Source organism: Nerophis lumbriciformis, linkage group LG15 (genome assembly GCF_033978685.3).
Source record: "Nerophis lumbriciformis linkage group LG15, RoL_Nlum_v2.1, whole genome shotgun sequence".
Classification (NCBI taxonomy): Eukaryota; Metazoa; Chordata; class Actinopteri; order Syngnathiformes; family Syngnathidae; genus Nerophis; species Nerophis lumbriciformis.
The window spans coordinates 8,775,197-8,800,681 of record NC_084562.2 but is presented as its reverse complement, the minus strand read 5'-3'; the positions used below and the strand labels follow the sequence as shown (position 1 = coordinate 8,800,681).

Genomic DNA, 25,485 nt, shown 5'->3' with positions numbered 1-25,485 from the left:
CAATGTTAATATTTGGTTACATGTCCCTTGGCAAGTTTCACTGCAATAAGGCACTTTTGGTAGCCATCCACAAGCTTCTGGCATCTGACATCACATGGACAAAGATAAGACATTCTGGAGGAAGGTTTTGTGGTCAGATGAAACAAAAATTGAGCTGTTTGGCCACAATACCCAGCAGTATGTTTGGAGGAGAAAAGGTGGGGCCTTTAATCCCACGAACACTATGCCTACCGTCAAGCATGGTGGTGGTAGTATTATGCTCTGGGCCTGTTTTGCTGCCAATGGAACTGGTGCTTTACAGAGAGTAAATGGGACAATGAAAAAGGAGGATTACCTCCAAATTCTTCAGGACAACCTAAAATCATCAGCCCGGAGGTTGGGTCTTGGCCGCAGTTGGGTGTTCCAACAGGACAATGCTGAAGAAACAAGTCCATGTCAGAAAACCAACACATTTAGCTGAACTGCACCAATTTTGTCAAGAGGAGTGGTCACAAATTCAACCAGAAGCTTGTGGATGGCTACCAAAAGCGCCTTATTGCCAAGGGACATGTAACCAAATATTAACATTGCTGTATGTATACTTTTGGCCCAGCAGATTTGGTCACATTTTCAGTAGACCCATAATAAATTCATAAAAGAACCAAACTTCACGACTGTTTTTTGTGACCAACAAGTATGTGCTCCAATCACTCTATCACAAGAAAATAATAGTTGTAGAAATGATTGGAAACTCAAGACAGCCATGACATTATGTTCTTTACAAGTGTATGTAAACTTTTGACCACGACTGTAAGTGGGCATTTCTAGTATGCAGCCTGCAGACCTCCTCTGCGTCAAGCGGCTCTGCTGTTAGCATTCAGTGCAAGCATGTTTAGCAAAGGCTCCAAAACAATGTTCGTCCAGGTGTGAGGCGATGTTTGTGGATGAGGAAAGTGAGAGTGAAGGACGAGAGGGCAGTGGGAGCTATTCAGATAGGGAAGATGCTGTGAGAGGCGGGTGGGACCTGATATTCAGCTGGGAATGACTAAAACAGTAAATAAACACAAGACATATATATACTCTATTAGCCACAACACAACCAGGCTTATATTTAATATGCCACAAATTAATCCCGCATAACAAACACCTCCCCCCTCCTGTCCATATAACCCGCCAATACAACTCAAACACCTGCACAACACACTCAATCCCACAGCCCAAAGTACCGTTCACCTCCCCAAAGTTCATACAGCACATATATTTCCCCAAAGTCCCCAAAGTTACGTACGTGACATGCCCATAGCGGCACGCACGTACGGGCAAGCGATCAAATGTTTGGAAGCCGCAGCTGCATGCGTACTCACGGTACCGCGTCTGCGCATCCAACTCAAAGTCCTCCTGGTAAGAGTCTCTGTTGTCCCAGTTCTCCACAGGCCAAAGGTAAAGCTTGACTGTCATCTTCCGGGAATGTAAACAATGAAACACCGGCTGTGTTATCCGGCACAACAGTCAAGGGGTGCATTCTACGGCGGGGGTGCGTTATGCAGCACAACACCTGCCGCAATACACCGCTTCCCACCTACAGCTTTCTTCTTTGCTGTCTCCATTGTTCAATGAACAAATTGCAAAAGATTCACCAACACAGATGTCCAGAATACTGTGGAATTTTGCGATGAAAACAGACGACTTAATAGCTGGCCACCATGCTGTCCCAAAATGTCCTCTACAATCCGTGACGTCACGCGCAGGCGTCATCATACCAAGACTTTTTCAGCAGGATATTTCGCGCGAAATTTAAAATTGCACTTTAGTAAGCTAAGCCGGCCGTATTGGCATGTGTTGCAATGTCAAGATTTCATCATTGATATATAAACTATCAGACTGCGTGGTCGGTAGTAGTGGGTTTCAGTAGGCCTTTAATGTACTGTATAATTTCAGAAGTGTGGGGGAGAAAGTTTGTCAGAAATCCACCAGACTATTTTGTGTTCTTTCTCTAGTGGATGATCTGTTCAAAGAAGCCAACATCAAGTCCAATGGAATTGTTAACTACGAGGAGTTCACCCAAATGGTGATTCTGCCGCCTGTTGATTACTGAATGTGCTCCATGGCAGGTAATAAACACTGTCTTGACATTGCATGTTTTGCATACCTTGACTTCTGTATTTGTCTAAAATGACGAATTGTATCATTTTGATTATTCCTTCCGGTGAAGTTGGAAATTGCTTTTTTTTTTTAATGGGTCAAAATAGCTTAAATGATACAAGAAAAAAACATTTAGTTTGTCCTGAGTTAATTCTGTGCATGAGTTCAGAGAGCGGCTCAAGGGCATTTGAATGAGTAATTAATTGAGTGATTAAAAGTACGAGTCGTCATATAAAACTATCCATCAGAATTTGTTCTTAACATCCACCAGAGAACATGGAATTCTATGATACGATGACATGTGTGCACAATTCCAAATTTGGAATTTCAGTTAAATTCCTTTGAAGATATGACATTTGATCTGAATTGGCTCCACCTCACAGGATGTTGAATTGGAATTACAGTTAAAGTTAAAGTCCCAACGATAGTCACACACACACTCGGTGTGGTAAAATGATCCTCTGCATTTGACCCATCCCCCATGTTCACCCCCTGGGAGGTGAGGGGAGCAGTGAGCAGCAGCGGTGGCCGCGCTCGGGAATAATTTTGATGATTTTTTTTAACCCCCAATTCCAACCCTTGATGCTGAGTGCCAAGCAGGGAGGTAATGGGTCCCATTTTTATAGTCTTTGGTATGACTCGGCCGGGGTTTGAACTCACGACCTTCCAGTCTCAGGGCGGACACTCTAACCACAAGGCCACTGAGCGGGAAGGATAATTAAATTAAAATAAATTCCTTATAGGAATAAAGGGTAACACTTTAGTATGGGGAACATATTCACCATTAATTAGTTGCTTATTAAATTAACAAAGACTTAATTTAGAGTTATTTGGACACCAGGGAAACATATAAGGGTTAGGGTTAGGGTTAGTTAATGGCTTACTGGTTGTATAATAAGGCCATGCAGAATAAGGCATTAATAAGTACTTAATAATGACTAATTAAGAGCCAATATGTTACTAATTTGCATGTTAATAAGCAACTAATTAATGGTGAATATGTTCCCCATACTAAAGTTTTACCGAAGAAAGAATTACATGAAGAAGAATTGTTAAGTTTCGCAAAAGTGTTGGCCTCAGAACGAAAAATAATTTACAAACACTTCAATTAAACACACATTCCTTAAATCTTGAAGTATTTTCCCACCATTTTTGGTAATTTGAAAGTAATATTCATGACTTTTATTTGTATACCTACCGTACAAACTTGACTGAAATGCTAGCATGCTAACGCCTAGCTTTCTAACTGGTGTTTGTTTTATAGAAGATGTTTTTATTCTTAATTGTCAATGACAAATAATTGCCGTAGTAAATATAACCTTGTACCAGTGGTTCTTAACCTGGGTTCGATCGAACTCTAGGGGTTCGGTGAGTCGGCCTCGGGTTCGGCGGAGGTCAAAACACACCCGACTCATCCTGTAAATACAAACTTCTCCCTATCGGCGTGTTACGGATACGGCAACAGCAGACTGGTTTGCAGGTGTGTAATTTGTTGTGAGTTTATGCACTGTGTTGGTTTTGTTGTTTGAACAAGGTGATGTTCATGCATGGTTCATTTTGTGGACCAGTAAAAAAATATTCACCATTAATTAGTTGCTTATTAACATGCAAATTAGTAACATATTGGCTCTTAACTAGTCATTACCGAGTCATACCAAAGACTATAAAAATGAGACCCATTTCCTCCCTGCTTGGCACTCAGCATCAAGGGTTGGAATTGGGGGTTAAATCACCAAAAATGATTCCTGGGCGCGGCCACCGCTGCTGCTCACTGCTCCCCTCACCTCCCAGGGGGTGAACAAGGAGATGGGTCAAATGCAGAGGACACATTTCACCACACCTAGTGTGTGTGTGACAATCATTGGTACTTAATTATTAAGTACTCATTAATGCCTTATTCGGCATGGCCTTAATATAACCCTAACCCTCTAACCCTGACCCTAACCAAATAACTCTAAATTAAGTCTTTATTACTTAGAATATGTTCCCCTATTGTCCAAATAACTCTAAATTAAGTCTTTGTTACTTAGAATATGTTCCCCATACTAAAGTGTTACCTAAAACATATAACTTTGTCTTGAATTAAAAAATTTTTTTTTTTTATTTTTCACTAAAGAAGGGTTCAGTAAATGCGCATATGAAACTGGTGGGGTTCGGTACCTCCAACAAGGTTAAGAACCACTGACTTGTACAATACAACCTCACTTCAAATTCATAGAATAAAATAGAATTTTAAAATCGGATTTTTGCACAAGCCAAATGTGTAATGTAATGTACAGTATTTGTCTTGAGGGATTCTATTTTCATAATTAAAAAAATAAAGAAAATCTGACTGAAACATTTAATACGGAAGAGCAACAACTCGGGAAATAAGCAACATTTTCATGTACAGAACAAGTTACACAAACAGGCAGAGAGCAGGTGCATTTTTATTAATAAACCAAAACAAAGTAAATAGCGGCTATAGACCTGCGCCAGTTACAATACTTACAAGATCGTTTTTCTCTCTCCAAATAAAAAGTCAAAGCGCTGTCTTATTGAACAAAACAGTTTATTTTCCATGACACAAAAATACATTTTTACAGCACATCTTCAGTCTGCATGCATGATACAAACATTTTGGAGCCCTTTTTATTCAGATACAAGAACGAGATTATTCTCTCACAGGTCATTTTTAAAGTCATGTTTTTTTTACAACGCGAGCCATGAAATGTGCCGATTACGACTGGAAACAATTAGCTCACACATGAACCGGCTGTAGCACCTTTACACCACGTTCCCACTACCGCTAACAAATGACAAAAATGGACGGTGTTGAGAATGTTTAAGAGGAGACAATGGAGTGACAGGGTAAGCTAACGTGTGTGTTTGCTTGTTTAAGAGGAACATCTCGACTAAAAAGCTACTTTTAGCATGTTGGCAAAGCGTTTAAACATACCAAAATGGCGAGTTTAGCACCGAAGCTAGCGTCAACACTAGTTCAAAGACAACATAAAAGGAGGCGTTTGGTGGTTGTCATGGCAACGACAGCTACAGTTGTACATTTCAAAATGATGTATTTTTATAGCCACACATTTACTTCATATTTCTGCTTTTTTTTGGCCGTAACACAGCAGGCACAAGACATTAAAACAACGTTGGGAACTTGTTCTACATTAGGTCCTGATGTTTAGCAACTCAAACATAACGTTGAAACAACATGCTTTTTGACGACGTTTAATCAATGTTGGGTTTCTGACGTTGATTTGAGCCCTGAATTTTGGTCTTTTCCCAACCAATATTCTACAACACAAATACAACGTTGCCTTTTCACAAGGTTTAATCAATGTCAGATTGTGACATTGATTGGACCATTGAAATTTGGTCATTTCCCAGCCAACAATGCGTATGCAACCTTACAACTACTTTTGCAACGTTGTTTAGAAGAACATGTACGTATAATCAATGTTGTATCAATGTCTTGTGCCTCCTGGGAAGAGTAATAAAATACAGTAGCACCTCGGTTTTCGTACGCAGCACTTTTTCTGCGATAACATTTTCAACAAAATGTTTTGTGTAGCATCTGGGTTATCGCACAGCTACAGTAAACATTGCACGTTACAAACCAGGCGTTGTTCCTCGGCATCTCGTGCCCAAACCAAGATACCCCCGTGATAGTGACTCAGTCCCTTGTGCTTTGTTTTTATTGCGTATGACTACAAAATAAGCAACCGTGGGGGCCAAATAAAGTTGTGATTGGCAGCACTTTAATAAAAAAAACGAGACACTATTCAATTTAAGAAAAAGCTTGTAGCAAACCAACAAGAGTCTTCAGTAAAAGGAATGTTCAGTGTTCATTTATCCATTTTTATTGTTATTTATAATCATTATATACCTCTTTAAAGTGTATTTTGCCTTATTTTTGGGGGTTTCTGAGATGGAGTGATTAAAATGACAATATTTTGTTAAGCAGTAATTGCTTTGGTTTTTGTACGATCCGGTTCTTAGTCAGCCCCCTTGGAAAGGATTGTCGCTACATGACCATTTCCGGAAGACCCGATCGGTCCATGCATGCGCGAAGACTACGACACTTCCTGTCTACTTGTGTTATGGCAGTTACTGTTATCATGGTTTTCCTTTTTCACTAATCTTAATTTCAATTACAATGTCATATAAAATATTCCATACAAAACAAACTACTGTTATTTAGAGAAACCGTATTTATGTTGAAACTGTACAGATGCGTACAGAAACCTAAACAATGTGCTCAGCAGCCTTAAATGGCAAATAAATCCATCTTTTTTTTTTACTAATGTTTTTACATCAACTCTACTTTTTGTTAGTTTACAGATAAAGATTTAAGTCAAGAGACTCGTTTAAAAAACAAAAATCAATATTTAAAAACATTTAATTACAAGACGGAAGTCAGTGGCGCCCTCGTGTGTCAAACATTGCAATGACACACGGTAAAAAGTGGTTGTAATTGTGGCGATACCATTTTTTTAATGTATTTGGCCATTGTAAGATTACACACAGTTTGAACAGTAACACTGTGTTTGAATATAGGAACATGAAACCCGGTACTTTTAAATTTTTTTTTAAATCAACCTCTTGTTCATTTTTATATTCTTATTCTCTTTTACTGCTATGTCAACGATTATTTTTATTCAATAGCTCATAATAATAATAAACCATTGATAAAACATTCAAACATCATATCACTCTTTTTAGACAGGAAGTGCCATGCGTCGACCAATCGTGTCTTCCGGAACCACAGTAGTGAAAAATGTCCGAAAAGTTGATCAAATCCAAACATTGAATTTCCTTTTTTTCTATTTTTCTGGCACATTTAACGAAGGAGTGCAACATATTGGTAGTATTTTCATTCAAAGCACAAGTAGCATCAACAAGAGATAAAAAAACAACTAAATAAAATCACAGACTCACTCGTGTGTGTGTGAGATGATGCTGCCCTGAAATATTCCTGTTTTTTATTTATACCTGAGAAATGCCGTCAAGAAAGCTCACGAGTCATGAAATATTCGACATCACAAGACTACAACTAAGGAGGCATGTTACAGCGGGGGAGGGGATTCGCATGGCCCCATTCGTCACGGTTTACCTGACACATGAAACGTGACAAATTGGGGCGAGTACTATTCACTTAAGCCGTCAGATGGCAGTAGGGTGTTGAATATCTTAAAATGTGTTTTAAAATGTGTGTCTTTGTTTATAATGTATATTTTCTGCTGGATCTACTCTCTATTTTATGCTGCTCTTTTTTCTTCTTTTTTTTTTTGCTGCAGCTGTTACATATACTGTAATATTGTACATGGTAATTGAGATTTGTTATACATTTTATATATTATATAGAAATATAATGTACCGTATTTTTCGGAGTATAAGTCGCACCGGAGTATAAGTTGCACCTGCCGAAAATGCATAATAAAGAAGGAAAAAAACATAAATCGCACTGGAGCCCGGCCAAACTATGAAAAAAACTGCGATAGTCCGAAAAATACGGTAATATAATAATATATCAGTATATATTATATACTGTATATATAATATGTAAATATTACATATATGTTATCTTTTATATTGCTACTGTGGTACATTTTTAGTCTACTTTATACCTGCATTATCCTTTCCATTCTTACCCTTTCCATCCTTTGTAACTGAGCTACTGTGTGGAACAATTTCCCTTGTGGATCAATAAAGTTTATCTTAGTCTAAGTCTAAATGGCAATTCCAATTTTGACTCCCCCCACCCCCTCTTCCTCTCATGCGAGATCCACCAAGGAATGGTGCTATATGAATCCCTTCCCTATTGTATCTCCAAACTGTTTTGCATATTCAGTGTTTTTAAGGGCCCTAGTTGAGAGAGAAAGCTTTCTTTTCTCGATTGAGCAATAACCGCAAGACTGGGCAAACTTTTTGGCTCAGGGGCCACGTTGGCTTTTGACGGGCCAGGCGAACACATGATGCATTTCAACGGTATATCATATCTGTTGTAACTAAGAGTAGACTTCCCAAACATGGGCTATACATTTATTTTCAAACAATATCATATCAGAACCTCAAAGAAACACAAAAATGGTAAAGGGTCAAAACTTACATTCTCTTTCAGTGATAGCAGTGTTGTTCAATCAATCAATCAATCAATCAATGTTTATTTATATAGCCCTAAATCACAAGTGTCTCAAAGGGCTGCACAAGCCACAACGACATCCTCGGTACAGAGCCCACATAAGGGCAAGGAAAAACTCACCCCAGTGGGACGTCGATGTGAATGACTATGAGAAACCTTGGAGAGGACCGCATATGTGGGTAACCCCCTGATTAACCTTTTTTTTTGCCGATGCATCAAAGTCTAGTATGCGTTTTGTTGTGACAATTCTCAAAACAGATCTTTGCCTAATTGTGTTCTAATATTTGGCGGTGCTGATTAAAAAGACCAACGGGCCGGATGTGGCCCCCGGGTCGTAGTTTGCCCATGCCTGCTTTAAAGGATACTACTTCAAAGGCTTTTATAGCAGCAAATAGTATACCGTTCAGGGCAGCTTTTCAGCCCTAAATGCAGTCTACACATCAATCCTACATGTACTGTGGCTCTGAATATACAACTAAGCAGACAATATTGTCTTGCCATCACATCTATTAAAAAGTCCCGAATGTTCCAGAAGCCTCACCTCACCTGAACTTACAGCACCAAATATGTGCCTTTTTGTGCGAGTTCAGCTCTTTTTGTTTCATAGTTAGCACCATTTTCTCAACTAAATGAGGTGTGTTTGGAATCGTGGATCATTTGTTCTTCCATTTCAAACCAAGACTAAAAAACAAAATGCATGTTTTTTCATGATTTGTTTTTTTAAAAGTAAAACACAAATTAAAAAAATCTATTAATTTGTGTAAAAAAAAAAAAAAAAACATTACAAGCGTACACACTTTTGTGAATCTATTTACCGTATTTTTCGGACCATAGGGCGCACCGGATTATAAGGCGCACTGCCGATGAGAGGGTCTATTCAGGTCTTTTTTCATACAAAAGGCACACCGGATTATAAGGCGCATTAAAGGAGTCATTATGATTTTTTTCTAAATTTAAAACACTATCTTGTGGTCTACATAACATGGAATGGTGGTTCTTTGGTCAAAATGTTGCATAGATTATGTTTTACAGATCATTTTCGAGTAGCTTTCTGATTGTCTCTTCAGGGCGGTCTTATTTACGTGGCTCACCTTCGACAGCGTCTTCTCCCCGTCATCTTTGTTGTAGCGGTGTAGCGTGCAAGGACGGGAGTGGAAGAAGTGTCAAAAGATGGCGCTAACTGTTTTAACGACATTCAGACTTTACTTCAATCAATAACGGAGCAGCATCTCCTCATCCGTGGCTCAATAATGCAACATCAACGCCGAAAAAGTGTCATGTGAAAAACCGTCCGACCGGAACCCTCTAATAACTAAAGTTCCTTGGGTGAATTATGTAAACTCACTACAGTTTTTACTGCTTTGATAGCTAGTTTACTGACAGATATACGTAATAATTTTACACTACTTTATATTAGAAATGGCAACAGCGAAAGATGAATGTCACATAAGACAATAGAGCAGTGGTTCTTAACCTGGGTTCGATCGAACCCGAGGGGTTCGGTGAGTCGGCCTCAGGGGTTCGGTGGATCCTCCACTGCGAAGGTCAAGACACACCCGACTCATCTTGTAAATAAAAACTTCTCCCTATCGGCGTACTATGGATACACCCAAACAATGTTTCCTCTAATTTTCCATCTGATTTGCAGGTGTGTAATTTGTTGTGAGTTTATGCACTGTGTTGGTTTTGTTCTTTGAACGGTTGATTTTGTGCACCAGTAAAAAAAACATATAACTTTGTCTTGAATTTAAAAAAAATATATTTTTAATTTTTCACTAAAGAAGGGTTCGGTGAATGCACATATGAAACTGGTGGGGTTTGGTACCTCAAACAAGGTTAAGAACCACTGTGATAGAGGAAAAAAAAGAAGCTTATGACAACGGCGTCAGCACGGACTACAGTTGTGGACCATTTACAGGACTTATGCAGATCCCAAATACACATCAGCAGGTACCAGAAGGTAAGAAAAGTTGGTTTTGCATAATATTGCGAAACAAAACGTATGGTAATATGTCTGCTAATAGGTGCCATTTTGCGGTCCTTATACACAGACCATAATAATACTCATATGTTTAATGCGCCGACAATCTAGCAAGCGGTGCGGCTTCATAGCTTACCAAAGTCGTACTAAAAATATTTTGACAGATTTTTGCGCGCCGTGTGTAATGTTCTATATTCTCAATGGAACCTTTAAAGTTTTGGTGTTGTTTACTGCCATCATATTGCAGTCTACACGTATCTCTTATGTGTGACTGCCATCTACTGGTCACACTTATCATTACACCACGTACCAAATAAAATAGCTTCAAGGTCAGTAAGCACAACCGGAATTATGCCGTACATTAGGCACACCAGGTTATAAGGCGCACTGTCGATTTTTGGGAAAATGAAATGATTTTAAGTGCGCCTTATAGTCCGAAAAATACGGTAATACACCAAGTTCACCAAGAAGTAGTATGACATGGATTGGGGCTTGCAGGTGAACGAACACATGTAGAAGAAAGCCGACCCCGAATTTCACCGAATCCGAAACGGCCGTGGATCGTTTTTATTCAAGTGAATATATCCGTTTCCACTGCCTGCGGAATGTCACCAACATGCCGGAGCCGACGCCGCAACAAATCCGTTCAATTTTGCTAAAATCTGCTAGTGTTGGACAGGAAGTTATGCACAAAAACAAAATTAGTGTATCCAGTTTACTTTAAAAATAAAATAGTCTGCGACGGACATGAAGTCAACTTGTCAAAGGTTTACAGACTTAATTTCACCTCGATGACACAAACAGATGCTGATTCTGGAGGTCCAAAATTAAAGAATAATGTGCAGGCGTATCCCGGGCAGCTAAATGAGTATATGGGGGCCTGTGTCAAATATCAGCTGATTTTTTTTCTGCTCTAGCTATGAAAATATTAAATTTATATTGAACAATTACTACTTTGCGTTCAATTATTCACCACAACCAGGCCGGCCGGCAACCAATTAACAGCAATAAACGAGGTATTGCTCTTTTACTCTTGGTGACCAGAAGTGGATTAGGCTTTGAAAGCCCGAGTCAGCGCATACAAGACACAACTAACACAAAATGCAGTTGAAGTAAGTTTATCATTAGATATTGAAAAATAATGTATTAATAGTATTTTACAAGTTATGTAAAGAATTGTATTTATTATACGTAATCACTTGTGAACAATAAACAAAAAGACTCCAATGACGACTGCAATTCAGTTCAATAGCCATATGTTTAGGTTCCAGATATTGTCCAAATGTGTATATGAAAAGTTAATATCCTGCCTTCCGTCCGAGTGCAGCCACGACCCCGGTAGGGACAAGCGGTAGAAAATGGATGGATGGATTTCCTACCGCAGTGAAGACAATTACAAACTGTTATGGCACTTTGGCATTAGTTTAAAAAATAAGCAAAACACAATAAATGGGGAAAAAAGCATGAGAAAAAAAACCTTTTAGACATGATATATTTAGGGTAAAAGTTTGGCTACAATATAAACTCAAATAGTACCGTGGTTTTAGAAACACAGTCGAAAATCTGTCACGATGACGGCATTAGAAGTGATGCTAAATTTGCAATTATTTGAATGGACGATGCTGCTAAACCAAATTTAAACTATTACAAGAGGACGTGTTGACTCACCGCTAAATAAAAGTTTAACAGAGACAAAGTAAAAGAGAAAAAGCACGATAACCATGTCGATGATTAGCTACTGAAGTGACTCCCAAACTTTTTTCACAGAGTACTACCTAAGAAAAAACTCTGCTCTCCAAGTACCACCATAATGACCAACATTAAAATACAGTAGCGTAGTAGGCCCAAGTATTCATTAAAAACAAGGCAAATTATTATATTTAATGTATTTGGCCACTGTAAGATTACACACAGTTTGAACAGTAACACTGTGTTTTAATATAGGAACATGAACACTTTAATCAAGTGATTCTTTGGCGTACCACCAGGTGGAGCCCACAGTTTGAGAATCACTGGCATAGAGTGTTAATTCTCGGGGCTGGCAATCCCACACCATCAATATTTTTAAAATCCCCCTTAGAAGCTGGCTAAAATCCATACAAGCTGTACTCACGGAGCATAATTACGCACATTTTTTCCCGATGTAATTGTGTGTAATATATGTATGTGAGCATGCACTGCATTTATTCACTGTGCTAACTTTTTTTAAATCTGTATGTATGTCCAGGGTGTAGCCCGCCTACCGCCCGAATGCAGCTGAGGTAGGCTCCAGCACCCCCCGCCACCCCAAAAGGGACAAGTGGTAGAAAGTGGATGTATGTATGTATGTATTCATTTTATTGCTGTGATTATGTTATGTTTGATTTTATTGTTATTTAATTGTTGGCATTTCACAAATTGCCCAGGGACTACAGTTGCTCAATGGCTCACACTGACACATTAACAGAAATGTGTATTATTATGGGCTGTCCCGGTTCTAAATCAATTGAAATGATGTATTACTTTTTTAATTCAATAGAGATGATTAATTAAAAAAAAAAAAAAAAAAAGGAGATATTTGTTTTTTAGTCTTTGTTAGGTGAAAAGTGGAAAATGTAAAAATAAATGAACGAATGATACATGGATTGTTTGGTCTAATGTTTTTTTTTTTTTTAATCTTTGTATTTTTTAAGCATTGTTCAGTTTTCAATTTAAAATATTAGAAATTAGTAATTAATTAATCATTTTGTAAAAAAACAAAATAAAAAATGCAATCAGTTCTCCCAGTATTTTGCTGACTTTTTTGTGATTCTGCGGCCTAAAATGGCTACATTTGCAGCAGCTTTTTCAGAAAGTTGTGGCAAAAGTTGCAATGTTTTTTTTTTTTTAATTATTTTTTTTTTTAAAGCATTGTTCAGTGTTCAATTTCAATATTAGAAATGAGTAATACAATCTATCGAGGCAATTTCCAAAAACACATAAAAGACATCGAAATTAAGTGAGTTTATTCTCCCTGGGTGTAGTTGTGGATGGGATGTTGGTGTGTCATGGAGGTACAAGGCAGCTGCAAAGTAACTGATGTGGATGCTGCCATGGTGGCTTTGTCAGAAATGATGTATTCAGTAAAAAAAAAAGAAAAAAGTCTGAGGCACCTACAAGATGTTTTCATTGTCTTACGCTCCACTGGCTGCCAGTCAAGCACACACCCTCTTTTGGATTTGAATTTAACGTGTCTGACAATGTCTTTGTTTACCCTGCACAGTGGAAGCCTTTTTTCATCAACACCACCTTTCTGTAATTAGACAAAACAATCATCACGTTGCACTGAGAGCAGGTGGCAGGCACGTGCACAGACATTTTGGGGCAGAGGGTGCTTAAGCCATTATTATTATTATTATTATTATTATTACAAAGGTCACAGCAGGACATTGTTTTATAAGTTGTTAAAATAACACAACATTTAAACTTCAAATATCAAATTTAATTACCGTGTTTTCTGGACTATACAGCGAACCGGACTATAAGCCATTATTGACACAGATATATTTTGTAAATGTTTATGTACATACCTTAATTGTTTCCAAACGGCGACTGTAACACGGCAGTAAAATGGCTGATCAAACAAAACAGAAGTCATCGTCATGTACCCACTGGCTGCGGAAGCTAGCTCTCCAATCAGCTAAACAGACTCAATAACTCCACGATGTCGTTTTGGTGGATTTACCGAGGAACTTGTGATACTAAAACAATACAAAAATTATGCCGTGGTAAGTTAATCATACTATCACAGGCACTCGTAAACTTGTTAGCATACTAGCTCATGCTAACGACGCTAGCTTGATTACATCACGATAGCACGTACAAATATGCATGAAAACACTCCTACAGGCATCACACATGGGACGGTTTAGTAAGTATGAATTGTTTTAGTTATACTGTGAAACTGACTAATGTTGCTTGGAGTGATGAATGACGAATCCTTTCGAGCAAAAAACGCGACGGACGCTTATTTAAGGTTTTACGGCATCAAAACAGGAAGTAATACTTACAGTGAGCAAACTTGCCCAAAAGATGGCGCCATAGCATAAACAATACCACACCATATTAGTCCTCTGCTTGGGTTTAATGCAAACTATTGAACACAACATTATGGGCAGTAGCGGGGGGAAAAAAATCCGTAAATTAGTCGTCTTATTATTTAAAAATCTCGGAAAAAAGTAGCGACTTACAGTCCGGAATTTACGGTAATAAATGAATGCGTCTTGCCGTGCGCTTGAACCTGAGCCCTCTGAATGAGAGCGCTAGACATCGAGCTACGAACCTAACGCACACTCTTAAAGGCGTCAGGAAGGGAGGTTTACCAACGTACTCTTGCACGGCCACGCCAGCTGACCTACGTTAAATCTGCCATTAATTATTTTGTAAAAAAAAATAAATAAAATGTAATCAGTCCCGTGAGCATTTTTCTGCCTTTTTTTGTGATTCTGTGGCCTAAAATGGCTAAATTTGCAGCAGCTTTTTCAGAAAGTTTTGGCAAAAGTTGCGATGTTCTGAGGCTTATTTTTGAGTCAACGTGCGACTTTATGAAATGGTTATTAGTGTTTTAAGTGTTCCTGGTATTCTTAAAAAGCATAAGATTTCCAAAACAAATACCGTATTGATGTTTTACTGTAATATTTTATATCCTTAGAAGTACTAATAATAGTTATAATTACCGTATTTTTCGGACTATAAGTCGCAGTTTTTTTCATAGTATGGCCGGGCTCCATTGCGACATATATATGTTTTTTTCCTTCTTTATTATGCATTTTCGTCAGGTGCGACTTATACTCCGGTGCGACTTATACTCCGAAAAATACGGTAATCATAATTATAAAAAGAAAGACCACCAAAGGCTTCATTATTGTGTAACATTCCCCGTGTATGTCTAAACAACTGTTGAAAGCGATCTATCAGATTTTTTTGGGTAAATGAGAGCCAATGAGAGATTATTATTATCACACTTCAACATCTCTAACATGTAAACAAATGCTAGGTCAGCACTACCAACCAAAATCTGTTCTTAACTCTCTTAACTTGGATACATATAGTTAAAATGAATAGGAAGTGAGGATGGCGGGGTGTTGCTAAATGTTTACATACTACATTACCCAGAAGGCTTAGCATCGCGGAAGTGAACAGGAAGTAGGTCCGAGCTATGCCGGAAAGACAACAATTGTGCCATTTCAGCATTAAAGAGTGGATATGTTGTTACACGTTCCTCTTCTTTCGCAAACTTTTTCCACCAAGTGCCACCTTTTAAAAAACACTCGGCTTTCCAAGTACCACCATAATGACCAACGTCATAATACAGTAGCGTAGTAGGCCTAAGTATTCATTAAAAACAAGGCGGAGGTTTGACTTAAATTATGCTTCATATTATTGGCCACTGTAACATTACACACTTTGAACAGTAACACTGTTTGAATTTTTAACTGGGTGATTCCATGGTGTACCACTAGATGGAGCCTGTGTACCACGAGTTTGAGGATCTCCGGATTAGACAATTGACGTGCAAAAGTCTAATTAGCGAAACTGACACTAATTGGCGATATTATGTGGACAAAATTGAATAATTTATGGACATTTGTTGAATTAGCGTCAATTTCAAAGTCCTGGAGAGACTGATGAATGTAGTGCATAATAATCAAGAGTGATTTACAGATTCTGATAATACACACATTTTTTCACTGTTTTCTGCAGAATTGAAGCATTAACAGCATCACATTATTCAAATATACAATATTCCTCCACAGACTATCAACTTCCGACCTTTCATCTCAAATAATTAGGATTTTAAATGACACGAAACATTGTAGAACAGTAACACTTTAGAAGGGCGGGGAGGTGCTTGTGAACGCAGATCGGGGGGAAGAATTCTCACGAGAACTGAAATATATGCCCCGTCAGATATCAACACATATTTGGGGAACATTGGCGAGAGAGTGAGTCATTTTTATTCTTAAATGAACGGGGGAAAAATATGGGCTTGAGCAGAACGGAAACATATTTTTTGCAAGAGATTGAGCACCACCCGGGTTCTATCTGTGCACGTGCCTGTGAATGTGAACAAGTATTAACCTTTGTAAGGATACTAATTTATATGCACCATATAGGTACCAATACCTGGTACCTGGGAATTGACACTGGTACACAACAGTGCCAATTTTTGGTACTTTTTGTGTGTGTTCATGCGTTAATCAACTTAACTTGTCAATCATCTATTTTTCCAAAATAAAAAATGAGCTGATTATGATAACTGTGCTGTCCAGTTGTTACATCTTGTTTTCTGACACTCCCGAGTCTCATTTGCAAGTATTATATAGCAGACTTTGCATGGAGTTGCCATTCCAAGACATTAGATGGCAGTAGTGTATAGGCTACGGTCTGTTGCCGAGTCTGGAAGGAGTCTTTGCCGTTAAGCTGAATGTCTAGTCTTATGTCGCGCCCTACAAAGTGTTTATACTGTAAGTATTGTACTTACGACACGCCAGCTGTTTGATGGTAACGTGCATCTTAGTTGTAGATTTTAATTACTAAGGTAACACTTTAGTATGGGGAACATATTCTAAGTAACAAAGACTTAATTTAGAGTTATTTAGATACATAGATAGATAGATAGATAGAACTTTATTGATTCCTTCAGGAGAGTTGCCTCAGGAAAATTAAACAATTTGGACACAAGGGGAACATATAAGGGTTAGGGTTACTAATAAGCAAAAATTCTGAGGTTATTGAGGGAAGACTCTTAGTTAATGGCTTACCATGAATTGATTAACGTGGACCCCGACTTAAACAAGTTGAAAAACTTACCGTATTTTTTGGACTATAAGTCGCAGTAGTTTGGCCGGGGGTGCGACTTATACTTAGGAGCGACTTATGTGTGAAATTAACACATTACCGTAAAATATCAAATAATATTATTTAGCTCATTCACGTAAGAGACTAGACGTATAAGATTTCATGGGATTTAGCGATTAGGAGTGACAGATTGTTTGGTAAACGTATAGCATGTTCTATATGTTATAGTTATTTGAATGACTCTTACCATAATATGTTACGTTAACATACCAGGCACGTTCTCAGTTGGTTATTTATGCGTCACTTATTCAGCCTGTTGTTCACTATTCTTTATTTATTAGGGACCGCAATGTCCCTTTGGGACAGAGGACCCTATTGCATTTATAAGGTTTTATTATTATTATTCCGCTGCCTCTTTGAGCTGTAATTTGACCCCCTTAACATGCTTCAAAACTCACCATATTTGACACACACATCAGGACTGGCGAAAATTGCCATCTAATAAAAAAACCAAACCCCAAAACTCAAAATTGCGCTCTCGTGCCCCCTAGGAAGAAAACACAGACAAAACTGCCTATAACTTCCAGTAGAAATGTCGTAGCGACATGAAACAAAAGCCTCTATGTAGGTCTCACTTAGACCTACATTTCATACACCGACACCCTTCAGCAAAAATCAACAAGATGTTGGCAATTCTCCCTTCAAAACAAAAGTTTTGTAAAAACAGTCACTTTTGCATCTTTGAGCTACAATTTGACCCCCTTAACATGCTTCAAAACTCACCAAACTGGACACACACATCAGGACTGGCAAAAATTGCGATCTAATGAAAAAACCCAACCCCAAAACTCAAAATTGCGCTCTAGCGCCCCCTAGGAAGAAAACACAGACAACACTGCCTGTAACTTCCAGTAGGAATGTCGTAGTGCCACGAAACAAAAACCTTTATGTAGGTCTCACTTAGACCTACATTTCATAAATTGACAACCCCCAGCAAAAATCAACAGGAAGTTTGCAATTCCCCCTTCAAAACAAAAGTTTTGTAAAAACCGGTCACCTTTTTCAAAAATGATCTCCTCTGAGCACATTTGTCGCGTCGGCTTCACACTAGCACAGGAGAGAGATTGAACCCTTCTGATTAAAAGTTGACCAAAGAGTTTTAATTACTGCCCCGGTTTGGATTTTATGTGCCGTCAAAGTCGGTCCCGTCCATCGCTGCTTGCAGCTTTAATTTTAAATTGCCTTTCAAATGTCTATTCTTGGTGTTGGGTTATATCAAATACATTTCCCCCCAAAATGCGACTTATACTCCAGTGCGACTTATATATGTTTTTTTTCCTTCTTTATTATGCATTTTCAGCCGGTGCGACTTATACCCCGGAGCGACTTATAGTCTGAAAAATACGGTATTCGGGTGTTACCATTTAGTGGTCAATTGTACGGAATATGTACTGTACTGTGCAATCTACTAATAAAAGTCTCAATCAAAAATACTGGTTGTATAATAAGGCCATGCAGAATAATGCATTAATAAGTACTTAATAATTACTAATTCAGAGCCAATATGTTACTAATTTGCATGTGTTCCCCATACTAAAGTGTTACCATTACTAAATTTAGAGTTGTTGAAATCACCATGTAAAATCGTCAATGCTATTCAGTAGCATATAAATTAGCATGGAGCTAGCCCTTTTTGGAAAAGTGAAGCCTCACGTTTTCTATCAGGCACACCTGCGTTGTTGGCATTGAAACTCGCAGCATTACTTTGAGGCAATTTGGTGCTTGTTTCCTCGCTAAGTGTTTGAGCCAGGGCTGTAAGTGACACATCGAAATATGGCACTGTTGGATTTCACGTGAATGGATACACCGTAGTACCGACGGAATTCGGTCGGTGCTTATAAAAGTAACACATTCGGTACCCGTCACTAATGGTGGGAGGGTACGACGCAGGGTACTGGCTGCCGGTCAATTACAGGGCACATATAAACAAACAACCTGTTATACCAATTAGGTAATAACATGCAATGGTGTTATGTGCCTACTTACTGATATAACTCATATACTGTATATATTCAAGAGACTATTGTACCTACGAGTGACCACAAATGTTCATGTGTGCTTTGTCTACGTGTGTAAATATTAGTTTGCAGGCTAAATTGATGGGAAACCGCAAATATTTTGTAGCCTTTTGTCGGTGACACTCAAGTCTAGAACACCATTCCGGTCTTATTTACAAAGTGCAAATAATTATTTACATTCCTGCTATTGTTGAAGAGAGGATTTAAGTAGAGTCTGTTGAGCTGAGGAAATCCGTAAAGATTGGGAATGGTCTCGTTCGTGGTTTTTTTCCACTTTGTGCCGCCATCGGTGAGCTGGTTGAAGATGTAACGATCCAAATACCATCTCGGGGAAACGTTACCTTGGTCTCGGGTTCACTGGTGAGCCGTGCTCCCGGGCCCTGCTGCTGGAGGCTGCTTGCAGGTTTTGCAGCACTGCGCTCGCACGTTAGGCAGCTGGCAGCGGCCCAACCAGTGCAGAGTTTGACAGAAGCGAGATGTCAGACGATCACGAAGACAAGACGCTCCTGTGGGGGGAGACATACACAAGTGACATTAAAGTAAAAGGTTTATTTTTGCTGGTCAGCGTAGTAATAAAAAACAACAACAAAAGCCCACTTCCAAGTGTGGACAAATACCCAATCGGTTTTTGCTGGTAATCAGTTCTTAAATTGGTATGTTTTGGTCACTGAATTTTCTTTTTGTGAATGGGAATTGAAAAACAAACCAAAAAAATGATTGATGTATTTGGAATACAAAAAAATAATACTTTTTTTGTGTGAAGGAGCAATAACGAGGTAGAAAAAATATATATTTTAGATTTCATGTATCAAAAATGAAAGTTGTCAGTCGGCAGAAATGGAACAAAAACTGTAAAAAAAAAAATAAAAAATAAAAAATAAACTTTTTTTTTCTTTTTTTGACACCGGAACTGGAAGTTACTATTTGAATACAAAGAAAAAAAAACTGCAGTGTTGTACCCTGTGTTTATATATAAAAAAAAGTAGTAGTGCTGAAAAAAAATCCATTTACATCGTGATTTTTACTTACCGTATTTTTCGGAGTATAAGTCGCACCTGCCGAAAATGCATAAAAAAGAAGGAAAAAAACATATATAAGTCGCACTGGAGCCCGGCCAAACTATGAAAAAAAACTGCGACTTATAGTCCGAAAAATACGGTAGTGTGATTCTAAGTCGATTCATAATTGTTGAGAATCAATTAAAAAATAATATTTTTTTGTTAACATACCGTAACACATTTCTGGATTAAAAACATGAAACAACTATAACTGATATTATCGATACCATTGCTTGTATTAATTGTTGGTTTTCCTTTTTTAGTATTGTATTTGTATGTCTTCTCAATTGCTTTGCATTATCATAAGTATCGTAAGTATTGTACGCTGGGATCGGCCCCTGCGGAAGAGTTAATCCACATTCAACAGATCACTAGATATACAATACATACAGTCGCGATCAAAAGTTTACATACACTTGTAAAGAACATAATGTCATGGCTGTCTTGAGTTTCCAATAATTTCTACAACTCATATTTTTTTGTGATAGAGTGATAGGAACACATACTTGTCGGTCACGAAAAACATTCATGAAGTTTGGTTCTTTTATGAATTTATTATGGGTCTACTGAAAATGTGAGCAAATCTGCTGGGTCAAAAGTATACATACAGCAATGTTAATATTTGGTTACATGTCCCTTGGCAAGTTTCACTGCAATAAGGCGCTTTTGTTAGCCATCCACAAGCTTCTGCTTGAATTTTTGACCACTCCTTTTGACAAAATTGGTGCAGTTCAGCTAAATTTGTTGGTTTTCTGACATGGACTTGTTTCTTCAGCATTGTCCACACGTTTAAGTCAGGACTTTGGGAAGGCCATTCTAAAACCTTCATTCTAGCCTGATTTAGCCATTCCTTTACCACTTTTGACGTGTTTTTGGGGTCATTGTCCTGTTGGAACACCCAACTGCGCCCAAGACCCAACCTTCGGGCTGATGATTTTAGGTTGTCTTGAAGAATTTGGAGGTAATCCTCCTTTTTCATTGTCCCATTTAAAGCACCATTGGCAGCAAAACAGGCCCAGAGCATAATACTACCACCACCATGCTTGACGGTAGGGATTGGTGTTCCTGGGATTAAAGGCCTCACCTTTTCTACTCCAAACATATTGCTGGGTATTTGTTAGAATAATTGTATATAAGTTATCACACAACTCTTATGCTTAAAGGCCGTTGCTATAGTTATTATCTATTGTGCTCTTTTCTGCTTCGTGCAAGGGCACACAACGTGTTATCTTCCACGGCATATGAGGGGTGACCTCGCCGCAGATGTTTTCTTTGTCTTAGCCCGCTAACAGCCAAGGACTTCAAGTACCTCAACGAAGATAAGACGACAGCATGCAGACGAAGCAGAGACAAGGCAATCACAAGGCCCCCAGTACATTCCGTCACGTATTGTGCGTACTGGAGCTGCTTTGCATGATATGTGTGACCACTCCCTTTAGAGCAGGGGTCCCCAAACTACGGCCCGCGGGCCGGATCCGGCACCCCAGCATCCAAAATCCGGCCCACAGGAAGTCCCAAGTAAAAAAAAAAGTTTTTATTTTCATTTTTTTTTTTTTTTTAAATCTTTCCTTTCTAATCCATTTTCTACCGCTTGTTACTCTTGGTGTCTCCTAGCCGCTCAGGCAAATCATATTGTCTAAAAATGCATTTTCCCATCGATAACGTGACAATGTTAAATGTTGATGAACATCAATGTTAATTGATGTTAAATGACAAAACGGATTATAAAGACAATGTATATATATATATATATATATATATATATATATATATATATATATATATATACACAGCCTGGCACCCGGCCAAATTTTTTTAACCCAATGCGGCCCCCGAGTCAAAAAGTTTGTGGACCCCTGCTTTAGAGGCAGCCTCAGTGATGTTAACTAGGGAACTCCTGAATAAATAGAGGAGCGTGTGGGGCTGTACCTTAGAGCTTGGTGGGAGACTGTAACTGAGTGTGCAGCCCCAAACGTTTCTCCTCATGAGCTAAATTGAACTCTGTCTCTGCGTGATTCCTTGCTTCTTGTCTTGTGTAATAGATAGTTCGGTGTTTGAACCTGACAGTATTGTGGCCAAATAGCTCAATTTTGTTTCATCTTATCACAGAGCTTTCCTCCAGAAGGTCTTATCTTTGTCCATATGATGTCAGATGAAACAAAAATTGAGCTGTTTGGCCACAATACCTAGCAATATGTTTGGAGGAGAAAAGGTGAGGCCTTTAATCCCAGGAACGCCATCCCTACCGTCAACTAACCACGCTTTCTCTCCCTCTCTTATCGATATTGCCTTTTTAAGATGGTCAAATCTGGGGATCAACAACATACAAGATTTATACATTGTTGCCTCTTCCCAGCAACTTTGTGATAAATGTTCACTCCTATAAAGTATTGGTGAGAAATTTCTAATACTTTGTCTGTAATCATTGGTGAAAACATTGAACCGAATCCTCTAAGTCAGTGGTTCTTAACCTTGTTGGAGGTACCGAACCCCACCAGTTTCATATGCGCATTCACCGAACCCTTCTTTAGTGAAAAATAAAATGGTTTTTTTCTTCAAATTCAAGACCAAGTTATATGTTTTTGGTAACACTTTAGTATGGGGAATATTTTCTAAGTAACAAAGACTTAATTTAGAGTTTTTTGGACACTAGGGGAACATATTCTAAGTGACAAATAATTATTTAGAGTTATTTGGTTAGGGTTAGGGTTAGAGGGTTAGGGCCAGGGTTAGAGGGTTAGGGCTATAATAAGGCCATGCCGAATAAGGCATTAACAGCAACCTGTCTGACAAGCCTGTAAATGTGTGTTGGTCATGTATGATGTCTTTTTGTTATTTTTGTTTCGTGATGTGTAATGTCTATTGTTCAAATGTACGGCAGTGAAAATGAATTTCCTCAACTGGGACAAATAAATCTAAATCTAATAAGTACTTAATCATGACTAGTTAAGAGCCAATATGTTACTAATTTGCATGTTAATAAGCAACTAATTAATGCTGAATATGTTCCCCATACTAAAGTGTTACCATGTTTTTTTTAATGGTGCACAAAATGAACCGTGCATGAACATCACCTTGTTCAAACAACAAAACCAACACAGTGCATAAACTCACAACAAATTACACACCTGCAAATCAGTCTGATTTCTGCTGTTGCCATATCCGTAATACGCCGATAGGGAGAAGTTTTTATTTACACGATGAGTCGGGTGTGTTTTGACCTCCGCCGAACCCCTGAGCCCGACTCACCGAACCCAGGTTAAGAACCACTGCTCTAAGTGGACTATTTGGAGTACCACCTCAGTCATCTTACCTAACAAATCCAAAAATAATCTTGTAGCTTTTACTACTTTGTTGGCCAGAAGACTCATTGTGTTGAATTGGAAGGTGCCCGTCTGCCACACCCACTGGATTAAACTGGAAAAGATTAGGCTGATACCGAATGGCTGTTCTTCAAAATTTCAAGAAGTATGGGGTACGTTCAATAAATATGTAAAAGAAACGGATCTTCAATTTTACCCCGACTAAAATGCCATGTACATAGATAATGCGCTTGTTGTTGTTTTTACTTGCCCCGAGTGCAGATGTCCATTTGACTGATGTATTTGTTGTTGTCATTTTGGTTTGTTTAATTCTATTCAACTTATTTTATTTGTATTTATCTCTTTTGCTGGGGCACGTATATTTGCCATGGACAAACAATTAACATAAAATAAGATAATATATATATATATATATATATATATATATATATATATATATATATATAAAAACTTGACAGCACCCGGGTATCACAAACCATCCTTTTTAGGTGTAAACATGCAAAATTAGCAGAAAAGCTAGCATAAAACGTTAGCATGATTACATTAGCATGCTAACCTAAAAAAATGCTAGCGAAAATACGTAAGCATGCTAACGCACGTGAACTATTAGCATACGTGTAAGAACTTCGGTCTGATGGCCATTGAGCCAAAACTACACATTGGACGTAAACACTTTTTAGCCAGGGATGAAGTAAACAAGTGTGTGAAAAAAGTCCAACTAAACCAGGGGTGTCAAACTCATTTAAGCTCAGGGGCCGCATGGAGGAAAATGTGTGCACACCCCGGCCGGACTATTAAAATCAAGGCATGAAAACCAAAAAAAATAAAGACAACTTCAGATTGTTTTCTTTGTCTTACTTTGGCTAAAATAGAACAAATACATTCTGAAAATATTACAATAAAAATATCGGAAAAAATAGCGGCAGCGGTAAAGTTTAGATCCATGAAGGAAAGAAGAAAGTGAATGAATGTTTATAACTGAATACATTTACATAAAAATGTGTTTTCTTTTGTATAATGTTTTTTTAATGAATTAAGTAACGTTTTTGACAACCTTTTTCCAAAACACAATATAGAAAGTGAGATATAACAGGATAATGCATACATTTATCATTTGTTTTCCAAACGGTTACAAAAAAGTGGGACCCCAAAAATGTACCCTGGGACCCCATTTGGAAAATTCCTCGTGCCAACACTGATGGAGTATTGGCGCGTGCAAAACAGCAGCAGGCGGCTGTGGCCTGCGGGCCATAGATAATTAATTCGCGGGCCAGATCCAGCCCGTGGGCCTTGACTTTGACACATATGAACTAAACGAATTGGGACGCAGGCTATGTGATGTGAGCGTCTATTGCAGCCTTAAGTCTGCAGATATTGACGGAACCTCAAAATGTGGGCAGTCGTGGAGTCTAAGCTGACCTTTTGAGTTAAATTACGAGTGTGTAAAAAGGGACACCGCCTGAGGAAAATGTCCCTTTTCCACATTTTTATCCAGCCTTTATTGATTCACTAGAGCCCCACCTTGAGACATGGTTTGGTAATTCGTCCTTAAACAACAAGACCACACAGAACTAAATTGTAGAGCGGTTAATTAGGCTTATTGGTGAGGCGCAAGTCAAGCTATCTGCCATTTGTGCCTCACAGCTATTTATTCATTACTCTTCTCGTCCCTGACAGTGAAGTGCAGCTCCTTCGCTCAGGCTGGCGGTGCCTGGTCCCTCGTTGAAGGATGAAACATGACAAGAGCACTTCTGTACCTGCTGCTATTGCACACCTTTTAGACAATGGCGGTACTTTTTATTGGGCTGAATAGTAAATGTATTTTAGTGTTTGTACTGATGATTCTCTACTTGAGTACCGTATTTTCCGGACTATAAGGCGCACTTAAAATCTTTTTTTCCGCCTCAAAACTCGACAGTGCGCCTTATAACCCGGTGCGCCTAATGTACGGACTAATTCAGGTTTTGCTTACCAA

The 25,485-nt window shown here is 38.5% G+C and overlaps 2 protein-coding genes across 3 annotated transcripts in view; one reads left to right on the top strand and one right to left on the bottom strand.

Annotated features, from left to right (window-relative positions):
• The window catches only part of calml4a (calmodulin-like 4a), a 66,648-nt gene that overhangs the window by 7,339 nt on the left and 33,824 nt on the right, over positions 1 to 25,485 (top strand). The window contains exons 5-6 of one of the 2 annotated variants that reach the window (XM_061974921.2): positions 1,977 to 2,090; positions 12,460 to 12,850. In XM_061974921.2, the coding sequence (XP_061830905.1) occupies positions 1,977 to 2,074 (98 nt within the window). In that variant the 3' untranslated portion in view covers positions 2,075 to 2,090; positions 12,460 to 12,850. Of the gene's footprint in view, positions 1 to 1,976; positions 2,091 to 12,459; positions 12,851 to 25,485 lie in introns of those variants that run through there. The other variant, XM_061974922.2, reaches the window with a different exon arrangement.
• adamts7 (a disintegrin-like and metallopeptidase (reprolysin type) with thrombospondin type 1 motif, 7) overlaps positions 18,637 to 25,485 on the bottom strand; it is a 310,295-nt gene continuing 303,446 nt past the window's right edge. The window contains exon 24 of the mRNA XM_061974905.2: positions 18,637 to 19,635. Coding sequence (XP_061830889.2) covers positions 19,484 to 19,635 — 152 coding nt within the window. The 3' untranslated portion in view covers positions 18,637 to 19,483. The remainder of the gene's footprint in view (positions 19,636 to 25,485) is intronic.